Source organism: Perkinsus marinus (genome assembly GCF_000006405.1).
Source record: "Perkinsus marinus ATCC 50983 genomic scaffold scf_1104296958914, whole genome shotgun sequence".
Classification (NCBI taxonomy): domain Eukaryota; phylum Perkinsozoa; order Perkinsida; family Perkinsidae; genus Perkinsus; species Perkinsus marinus.
In genome coordinates this window covers 31,862-40,982 of record NW_003206607.1, presented here as the reverse complement: position 1 = coordinate 40,982, position 9,121 = coordinate 31,862, and the positions used below count along the sequence as shown (strand labels likewise).

Below are 9,121 nucleotides of genomic sequence, written 5' to 3'. Positions count from 1 at the left end.
GTCAGTTTGGCCGAGTGGTCTAAGGCGCCAGACTCAAGTTCTGGTGGAGAGATCCGCGTGGGTTCGAACCCCACAGCTGACATACTAAACTTTCTTTTCGGAGGGATGGTCCAACTTGTCCCGATTTAGAGATCGAGATAGGTAAAAACCCCTAAGACTACCCAATAGTGAGAAGCTCCGCATAACCAGTCAGTTTGGCCGAGTGGTCTAAGGCGCCAGACTCAAGTTCTGGTGGAGAAATCCGCGTGGGTTCGAACCCCACAGCTGACATACTAAACTTACCTTTGAGAGGGACCGTCCAACTTGTCCCGACTTGGAGATCGAGATAGTTTAAAAACCCCGAGTCTACCCAATAGTGAAAAGTTTCACACAACCAGTCAGTTTGGCCGAGTGGTCTAAGGCGCCAGACTCAAGTTCTGGTGGAGAAATCCGCGTGGGTTCGAACCCCACAGCTGACATACTGAACTTACCTTTGAGAGGGATCGTTCAACTTGTCCAGACTTGGAGACCGGGACAGCCGTGAGACTACCCGATAGTCAAAGCACGAATACAAACAGTCAGTTTGGCCGAGTGGTCGTAATACTAGTGATATTGTTGAGATTTCTTTCTGAAAGTGGTCAATACCTCCCTTAAACTATGACCCGATCATTATCAGAACACGAGCCCACTCTTCACTCCAGAAACATGTTTAGCAACCCATCATGGAGCAAACTCAGTGGTATGGACTGGGCCAAGGGATGGTGACCGACCCCAGATTCGACGGCCATCTCTTCTTGTTGTCTGGATGAACTATATAATAACCGTGGTATTTCCTCTCCTTTGGTTTCGTCTTCCCCGTAGTGAGTCTCTCCATATACTTCAGGCGCCGGCGTCTGAACTCACCCAAGGGTCAAGCCGCACGAACTCGCCTCCACTCACCGGAATAAAGGATCCACGAAGCGATGGCGGTGTTCCATGAACAGCCGTTGGCGCTTTGGAATCGGGGACTCGAGATTCTGAAACCCACTGACTAACCTGCTGAGCTCGGCAAATGCAGAATCCAAGCTTAGATACGCGAGAGGAATTCAAGGGTTCAACTTTGGGACCCAGCTGGCTCTTCTCCGCCTACCCGGTTTGACGGACACATTATTTCCTTGAACCTTGATCTAGCCTGTTTACGACGTTGACGCTGAACACCAGTAATAATATGCTACTGTTGAGTGGATATCGCTTCACTTACATATGCTGCTCTTCTGCTCTCTAACAGTTTGGGGGAGAAGTCCGAGTTCCCAAATCTCATATTGAGACGAACATGTTTGAGCGTCCTGACGGGGGTAGTCGGTACTTCCACGGCACCGTCATCATCGACCGCCGTCAGCTCGGCATCAAACTCGCCGCTAGGCGGCAGGTCAAATTCGTTGACTGAGAACAAATAACCAAACTGGATAGGAGCAAATGCATTTATTCATCTTTTTCGCCGACACTCGAATCTCACTGATCCGACCATCATCGCTCCTGGTCCCTCGTTTCTACCTTCCCGTTTTTCTTCCTCTTTAGATGTAGCAGCGACGTCATAACCACTTTCCCGATAAATGTCCTCCTCTGTCAGGCCTCCCAGAGCTTCCATTCCTGCTGTCGCCTCCAGATTGTCCTCTTCCAGCAAAGAACGCACCGAAGAACCCTCGTCCTGAAAGACCCTGTAGTATGGCCATATTCCCTCCAACCACTTCGGTCAGTCAGCGACTCGGGGATGCACCACCAACGATGCCCACTGGCGATAGTCCTACCACGATATCCAGCCCCGTCTCGCTAGCGACCTCTGTTTCATCGAACTCGAGATGAACATCCGCAGCGCCCGACCACGGTATGGGTATCTCGTGCTCCCGGAGGGCGTCCATTGCCATAGACCTTGCCTCGGCAGGCGTACTAGCATGCATCTAGATGGTAAATAGCCTCGGATTTCCCTGCTACAAGTGAACGAGCTAGAGCAGAGCCCTACAGTGATTCTGCGATCGATCTTCTCATAGTCCAAGTTTCCAAGATTGTCCTTTAGTAAGGACATCAAGAACATGAGCTCATCTGTTGCCTTCTCGAAAAGCCTCCCATTCTCTAACACCAACGACCTCATTACAACGCTGCTCGACAACGAAACTACCCAAGTCGACTTCTGCAGCCTCGGTGCTTCCAGACCCACCAGGGACGTATCCCGGACCAAACATCGGTGGAGTTTCCCGGTAGATCCTCTCGGACACTTGGAACGATAATGGGCTCTCAGAGTCCATCAGACGATACCTATTGCAGTGTTAACTGCGAAGCGCATTGACCTCAAATGCTACATCGCATGGAGGTCTTGAAACGCTGGCTCCTTCCGAAAGGATTCCTCATCTAGCTGTGACAGGAAGGCCCTTATCCGATCCTTGTGCTTATACACCCTATGCATGACCTGGGACACTTAGCCAATGCGAGCAGGGCGATTTCAAAGTTCCAACCAACCTTGTCAAATTGATCCATCGCAGGATGCTTCTTCCTATGATAGCGCTCTGCTTGCATCTCGAAATAGTCTCCAACCTTGAACTCAGGGACGTTGTATTTACTAGGAAAGTACCATTCAGCATACTTCGGGCCCTCGAGCGGCTTTAGAAACCATCGCTCACCTAAATTAGCGAGAAACCATCAACTAGAGGTTATGGAGACCAACAATACACAGATGGAGCCAACTAGCTCTCGCCCCAGCCACATTGTCCTGCACTACCCGGCATGCCCTTCATCGGCCCCCAAAGTCTATCCTGCATCTCCTGAACATGCTGCTGCTTCACACCACGCAAGTGCTTCACTGCGGCCCCACTCCATCGCATATCTCACGCAAGCTACTTACAGGAGCCCCTTCGCTTCATTACAAACACAACAGCCTGGTGATGGCGAAACGGTGTCATTTAAAAAGGCAGGTTACTAGCCTTTCCAGTACTCACATCTATGGTGTCTATCACTCCTCATCTGAAACAGAACAGATACCGAAAAACCATATTCAAAGGATAGACTCACCGTCAGGCTTCTCCGGCTTGGCCGCCGCCATGAGCGTATTGATCTCATCATCAGAAAGCATTCTGAAAGCGACCTCATTATCCTTGTTGAGAGTCAGGACACCAAATTCAACTGAGCAGGCATCAATGAAATCACACTCAGGTAGTCGGTCGACTCACGGGTCTCAGCCGTGGGTGTAGCAGTGTCCATGGACTTCACCAATACCTTGGCTACTAGATCCAAGCAGTCCTGAGAAGAACCATCACTCATGTGAAGAAGCACGTCGCTACACCAACCTTAGTGGACATGTCCTCATGCCAATCAGTTTTGAGGATGCCCTGTGCCGTTTGGTTGTTCACGCCAATAGCCGTGGCCTTCCACCCGCTGAGATTGCCAGACGGGTCAGTGTGGTACCTGCACGACTGTGATGATCGAAGTTGGGCAAGGAGAACACCGACAGTTGGAATCCGTAGTGGTCATCATAACCAGCGAAGAGGAAAGATACACCAAAGGGACGGAGACCGCCGAATTGGGTGTATCTGCCATGCAAGGGAGGTCACAACATCCGTCATACAAATGAGTCAACTCACTGTTGTTTCACATCGCATATGCTGGTCACTAGTTTTTCTACTGGTATCGGTTCTTGATACGCGTAGCGATACCTATATTAACCATCACTGTTGGCCACTGTGATTGCTTTTGCCACTACCTCTGAGCTGACAGTCGCAGCTGATTAATAAGAACGTTGGCATCACTTGTAATACCAGCAACAGCGCACACAACATGGTCATCTATAGGATAGATCTTCTCACTCGCTTTACCAGACTCGAGGAGTTTACTAAGGACAGACACATCTCATCAGCAGGGTGCAGGTAACAATACCTGATAGTCTTCTTTTCACCAGCCAGAATAACACACTGCTTGCCGAGCACACCAACCGTCGATCCGGCATTGTTGATAGCCTCCATCGCATACTCAACCTGATCCGAATATATCAGAGCTATTCACGCCACTGTGCCCATGGTCAACTATATTCTAACGCTGTTTGAATGAGCCGTGTATGCTTGAAAGTGTTACCTGATAAAGCCTGCCTTCCGGGGAAAACGTAGTAGTACGACTATCGTAGCGACGGGCCATGGTTCACTGTATGAATAACAACAACTACTACCCCCCCCCAGGGATTACCAAAGACACTAGCATGAGACAGCCCCGGCCTTCGGGGAAGCGGTCATCACTACGCCACGAACGCAAGAAGTAATTCGCTGGTTACTGGTGAAACTTCTGAACACGTTGCTACTCTTTATCGTCACCATTAACGTCATCTTTCTCATCATCGGAGCCATACCCAAGGCACTTTCCCACATGGTATTTATTCAAAGACTCGAACTCTCGGCAGAGGCTCATGCCGCACAACAACTGGTTCACCTGCAGGGATACGGTACGTTCAACTAGCAACAGGTCCTTCACCAACATTCCCTTCTTTTCGAGCCTACAGAACTTACCTCAACTAAGAGTGTCAACTCCGCTCCAACTATCGACACTGCATGCTTATCGTCATCAACAAAAGGGCTGACCAGATCCAACACCATCTGCCGCTTCATGTTACCTAATGCATACCACATCATCAACGTAGCCCTGAATCCAAACGGCGCTAGTATGCCAGGCTCAGTGTTGAAATTCATGTTTGGTTCCCTCAGCTGACCTCAAGAGTTTCCTCACTACATATAGAAGTTTACCCGTAAAATCGAGTAGAAATGTACAAGAATCAATGAGAATTTCCATAAATTTCATCTGAATCTTGATATTGTCATCAACACACGTAGTTTACCATATGCATATTGCCCATCATGGCCACACTTCGTTTGGAGACAAAGTCAAACTCTATATAGTATTGGTATTTGATGTTATTATTGTATCACTCATATTGCGACTGTTGATCTCCATTTTCCACGTCTCGGTGCCCTGACTCTCCTTGCCCAAATGCTCCGCCACGAATTTCTCGCCCATCACCTTCAACGAGTCAGGATTGGGAGCCCGAACAATGTCCAATGGTGATATCTGAAAACATGAAATCTCCAAGGGTGTTTCTATGCAATTAATAGCAGTACCCGGCACACATTGCTCGGTGCAGTGAGGTCCTTTGATTTCAGCAGACTGTGCACAAACTCTGATGGCTTCATGGTGACACCGGCCTCAAAACGAATGAATACCACTCCTCGGCAAACGTCTCCCCCGAAACGGAACAGTCTGTTCTTCTCTTCCTTCAACTCAGCCAGCTCGGCCTCAATGCTTTCACTAACATTCGCTGTGCCCTCCTCTGTAGTAGACTTCTTATCAGCATCGGGGTTGATAGCAGCCCAATGGAGCTCGAATAAGCGTATTATATCCCTTGTGGCGGTTTTTACACGGTTGGGCAAATTGCACGTTATGATTACACCTAATAGAAAAAACATTTCCCTAATCTCTATGGCGTCCCATAGTACCTCTAGCGTCTGCGTCCAATCCTTCCAAGGGGATTTTCTCGATCGCCCGTCGCCGCTTAGCATCATGTCGCGAGTAATGCCGACCGCCGCGCTTTCCAGGCATGCCGAATCAAACCTGACCGTGTGAAGTACACAAAATCCTCTCTATCCAACAATAACACCCCATCGTATTCTTGAGACTAATCTTGAATTCCCACATGGACGTTGCTGCTGCCTCCCGACAAAGAGGGTTATAGAGTGGAATTCGTAATAGGCATCCTATGTACCGAACCGGATGCGCTCCAAGCGAAGGCGAAACTCATCGTAGGTCGTCTTTGCACCCGTAACAGGTGCATCATACCGTGAAGGAGAGCCATGCATTCTGGCGGAAGCAGCGTCTAATCCCGAGGACATTGTCAGCCAGAGAACTAATCTCACTATATGCCGGTTTGGCGGCCGAGCTGCTTGTAGATCAGCGAGGTGGCACACTGCGACACTCGTTTATTCGCATGGGAAGGTGGCGGTAGAACGAGGCGTGACGCGGGAAGAGTCTGATAGCCATCCAGATCTGACCACAGCCTCTGTCCTGCTGTTACCATCGACCTGATAGTTGACCACGAGTCAATGTCGGTACCGGATTGGGCATACCAGGAGGCACACTCCCATACCAGGCCAATCAGCGCGGAGACCGCTATGTTTCAGTAAATCGATTCGCCCGATCTCATTGCACGCTCGTACAGAAGCCGACACTGCCCAGCGAGAGAGTCGTATACCTTCATCTGGCTCGGAATGTGGTAGCATTTCCCACCTAGCGTCTCTGCAGAAAAACTTCAAGAGTAAAGGGACCGTGCAAGCCCAAGCCCTGCACAGCATAATACGAGTCATACCATGCGACACCATACGCGAGCAAACACTATGCCTTCAATGAGCGGAGCGAAACATGCAGAATGAATGATAGATCCCGTATTATAGCTGCCGCCCATGGAGCATTCAAAAATTTGAGAAAGCTGTGAAATAATAACAGCGGAGCGACGCACATAAGAGCTAGATATCTTTGAGTTTGTTGAATCGCTGCAGTAGTTCATCGAATTCTGCATCTTCGATCTCCCCTTCTCCCACCTTGTCTCGGCATCCGAACCCGACCTAAGAAGATTCCCTACACACTCACATACGCTCGCGTCAGCGTAGTAATAGCATCAGTGGCGAGGGAACATTGCAATCTTTGATACACCATAGCATAAAACACTATACTCTTCCTGCAAAACCAGAGGTACAAACGCATCCTACTCGATTTCTGACGTGCATTCATTGATGTTCGGGTTGACGAGAAGTTCCCATCTTCCTCGTCTTCACCACGTATCTTCTTACGTAGGGAAGGATGACGGGGAGAGGCAAAGGCAGATGGGCTGGGAATGTCGAAGCGACACCCTGGAGGATACGAGTCAGCTACCAGGCGACAAACTACCAAAGTACTCGGTCGACGCGGAGTGCCTTGTGAGTTGATCGCTGGCAGAGCCTTACTGGCTGAGGTGTGGCCCGCAGGGAAAGGACCTGAGGCTCAATGATCCACCATACTCCGTATCTTACGTGAGTTGCTGATGGATTGCTCTTCCTTATCCAAATCCTCAAAGACAAGCTCATCTGCCTCCGGATTCGGTACAAAGCCAGTAGTGTCCTTATCCGGGGTCGAGGATGACTCCGGCAGAACTGACGATAACACTATTCCCAAAGCCCAAAGCTTTGCTCCGTCTTACCCGTAGGCTCACTCGAACTAGGCGAGATCTGCTGTTGTGTAACACTAGGCGGCGTCGTGGACGCGGGAATAGATGGGGAATGCGAGATAGTCAATGCATCAGCTAACTTCTCCTCAATCGTCAAAGGGCGCTTCCAGTCCACCTGAACCTTCTTTCGAGGGCAAGCAGGAGCCTATCCGACCCCACACCAAACTTATCAGCTATCTCGTCCAACGTATCCAGTATCACACTTTCGTTTAGGGATGTGATCGTCAGAAGACCTACATAAAACGAGCATAAAAACAAGCTCCTCATATTACCGCTTCCTGCTACCTACAAACCTCGGCGCTACATCTTGAGTGGAATTATCGATATACTGTTGACACCAAATGCGGCCATACTTCAGCTCAAATTGCCTCACACAGTTAGCCATCTCGGGTACCGTCAAGCGCACCCCAGCATAGATCATCGTGGCGATAGGGCAGATGAGATCGGGAGGACATTCCTTCACCAGAGGTGATGCCAACGGTCTCAACTCCAACAGCGACCTTACTTTCGACTGATCAATATACTGAATCCTCGTATAGAGCAGCTCGCAGTGTGTCTCTAAAATATCATAGGCACTCTCCAATTTCTGATTCGCGATCAGCTGCTCTGCCTTGATCCTAGCTTTCTCCTCTCGCCCCTAGAGCCGTTAGACTATCAAACAAGATGACCCACACTAACTTGAGTCACCTGCCGGAGCATCTCCGCTATCTCACGCTCAGCTATTCGCTGCCACTTGATCACTTTGTTCCTCTGTAGTGTGCAACGTTTGCCCGCCAGCTAAACAATGAAAAAATGAAGGTAGGGCGGAAGCACAGAGACAGCGAAAAGTCACCTGCAAGCTTGCCTTGCACGTAGACGCTTTCCAGCGGTCAAATATTCCCATGACGCTCTTCTTGAAAGAAGACATCGGGCGAATGGTCCGCCGCGAAAAGTACAGCACCCTAAAATACGAGCGTGGTGATTCGAACCTGGGTCTTCTCGGGTTCTCGCGGTTTCTCCTCAGCTCACCGATAGCTCACCGATATCGCGCTGGAGTAAAACTGGTAGGGTACCGTAGGCGACAACAGTTCGATCATTTCCCCTCGCATATTTCCACAAACGGTCAATCCATTAGGAACTCGTAAGAGAGCAAGGTCTATACCTTGAAAATCTCAAAATCAATAAATTTCCGAAGCTTGTACGTTAATGACAGTATTATACAACGTCAAAAACACTTTTTGCGTCTTATTACACAACTAGCAGTTATACTCTGCTCATTCGTATCTGTCGTCAGTGCGCTTCTTATGTGACTGCCCCTCTACGGTGTAGTTTCAGCGATCAGTGACCGAGTATAGTACGGAACGATTCTTATCGAAGCCTTCCCAACTAACTCAGCAGCGATACTGAGTGGTTCAGCCTGAGACCCTATACATAACAAACTCAAGGCTAGATTACTACAGTTAGAAAGGACAGAGAACTTTAAGAATGCCAAGGCATGAGAATATCACTTCACAATAGAAACAGACGTTTCGGCCGGCTCGATACTCTCGGATTCATCGGCGCTACTATGATATTCATCGTTGATCTTGTCTCGGACAAAAAAGGCAAAGTCAGGGTTGCCAAAATACTTGCAGTGACTCGCGACCGCAGCCACGTACTCCCCTGCTGATTCTATGAACGAATCTTGCAAGACCTGAAAATCGCGGTTCATCTCGCTAGCATGAACAGGCATTACCCAATCGATTCTCTCGCCACGGTTGGCCTTCTTTATTTTCTTCACAACTTCGCTGTATTTTTTCTTCTGTGAAGGACATAGAAACAAATTCCGCTGATTCGATCAACTATTCATACCTCCGCTGAGTCAAATCCTAGAAGATTCTTCACCGGCCTCATGAGCGT

The 9,121-nt window shown here is 49.1% G+C and overlaps 4 protein-coding genes and 2 non-coding genes across 6 annotated transcripts in view; 2 read left to right on the top strand and 4 right to left on the bottom strand.

The window, feature by feature from the left end:
- The first annotated feature begins 188 nt into the window (after positions 1–188).
- On the top strand, positions 189–270 carry Pmar_PMAR027860. Its single transcript has one exon. It is a non-coding gene; the product is annotated as a tRNA-Leu (tRNA).
- A 106-nt stretch (positions 271–376) lies between these two features.
- On the top strand, positions 377–458 carry Pmar_PMAR027859. Its single transcript has one exon. It is a non-coding gene; the product is annotated as a tRNA-Leu (tRNA).
- Positions 459–1,189: 731 nt separating this feature from the next.
- On the bottom strand, positions 1,190–2,834 carry Pmar_PMAR027858 (hypothetical protein; the record flags this gene model as incomplete). The annotated part of the gene is made up of 8 exons (XM_002773358.1): positions 1,190–1,401; positions 1,513–1,666; positions 1,767–1,916; positions 1,979–2,088; positions 2,135–2,271; positions 2,316–2,422; positions 2,473–2,633; positions 2,732–2,834. 8 exons carry the CDS (start codon positions 2,832–2,834, stop codon positions 1,190–1,192), a joined length of 1,134 nt encoding a protein of 377 aa, XP_002773404.1.
- A 63-nt stretch (positions 2,835–2,897) lies between these two features.
- Positions 2,898–4,166, bottom strand: Pmar_PMAR027857 (proteasome subunit, putative). The gene is made up of 9 exons (XM_002773357.1): positions 4,078–4,166; positions 3,883–3,980; positions 3,710–3,838; positions 3,591–3,662; positions 3,459–3,539; positions 3,297–3,414; positions 3,180–3,249; positions 3,022–3,132; positions 2,898–2,973 (listed from the first exon to the last, which is right to left on the bottom strand). The coding sequence occupies exons 1-9, from the start codon at positions 4,135–4,137 to the stop codon at positions 2,963–2,965; spliced, it is 750 nt and encodes a 249-aa protein (XP_002773403.1). The 5' UTR covers positions 4,138–4,166; the 3' UTR covers positions 2,898–2,962.
- Positions 4,167–4,283: 117 nt separating this feature from the next.
- Pmar_PMAR027856 (THUMP domain-containing protein, putative) lies at positions 4,284–5,600 on the bottom strand. The gene is made up of 5 exons (XM_002773356.1): positions 5,484–5,600; positions 5,109–5,437; positions 4,920–5,058; positions 4,503–4,606; positions 4,284–4,425 (listed from the first exon to the last, which is right to left on the bottom strand). Exons 1-5 carry the CDS (start codon positions 5,584–5,586, stop codon positions 4,294–4,296), a joined length of 807 nt encoding a protein of 268 aa, XP_002773402.1. The 5' UTR covers positions 5,587–5,600; the 3' UTR covers positions 4,284–4,293.
- Positions 5,601–6,413: 813 nt separating this feature from the next.
- The window catches only part of Pmar_PMAR027855 (hypothetical protein), a gene marked incomplete at its 5' end in the record, with an annotated part of 4,939 nt that continues 2,231 nt past the window's right edge, over positions 6,414–9,121 (bottom strand). The window contains 12 exons of the mRNA XM_002773355.1: positions 6,414–6,605; positions 6,750–6,890; positions 6,936–7,013; positions 7,050–7,169; positions 7,217–7,358; positions 7,403–7,476; positions 7,529–7,700; positions 7,749–7,880; positions 7,931–8,020; positions 8,076–8,184; positions 8,731–8,915; positions 8,958–9,023. Of these exons, the coding sequence (XP_002773401.1) occupies positions 6,544–6,605; positions 6,750–6,890; positions 6,936–7,013; positions 7,050–7,169; positions 7,217–7,358; positions 7,403–7,476; positions 7,529–7,700; positions 7,749–7,880; positions 7,931–8,020; positions 8,076–8,184; positions 8,731–8,915; positions 8,958–9,023 (1,371 nt within the window). The 3' untranslated portion in view covers positions 6,414–6,543. The remainder of the gene's footprint in view (positions 6,606–6,749; positions 6,891–6,935; positions 7,014–7,049; positions 7,170–7,216; positions 7,359–7,402; positions 7,477–7,528; positions 7,701–7,748; positions 7,881–7,930; positions 8,021–8,075; positions 8,185–8,730; positions 8,916–8,957; positions 9,024–9,121) is intronic.

Bases quoted from the DNA above. Each gene is read 5' to 3' on its own strand.
- Pmar_PMAR027857 (XM_002773357.1), bottom strand. From the start codon at position 4,137: ATGGCCCGTCGCTACGATAGTCGTACTACTACGTTTTCCCCGGAAGGC. The intron at 3,981-4,077 runs GTAACACTTTCA...TATTCGGATCAG, and splicing joins CGGAAGGCAGGCTTTATCAG to GTTGAGTATGCGATGGAGGC. The intron at 3,415-3,458 runs GTCGGTGTTCTC...ACAGTCGTGCAG, and splicing joins GACCACTACGGATTCCAACT to GTACCACACTGACCCGTCTG.
- Pmar_PMAR027856 (XM_002773356.1), bottom strand. From the start codon at position 5,586: ATGCCTGGAAAGCGCGGCGGTCGGCATTACTCGCGACATGATGCTAAG. The intron at 5,059-5,108 runs GTACTGCTATTA...TCATGTTTTCAG, and splicing joins CACCGAGCAATGTGTGCCGG to ATATCACCATTGGACATTGT. The intron at 4,607-4,919 runs GTGATACAATAA...GGTATGCATTAG, and splicing joins GATCAACAGTCGCAATATGA to GTAACATGAAGCGGCAGATG.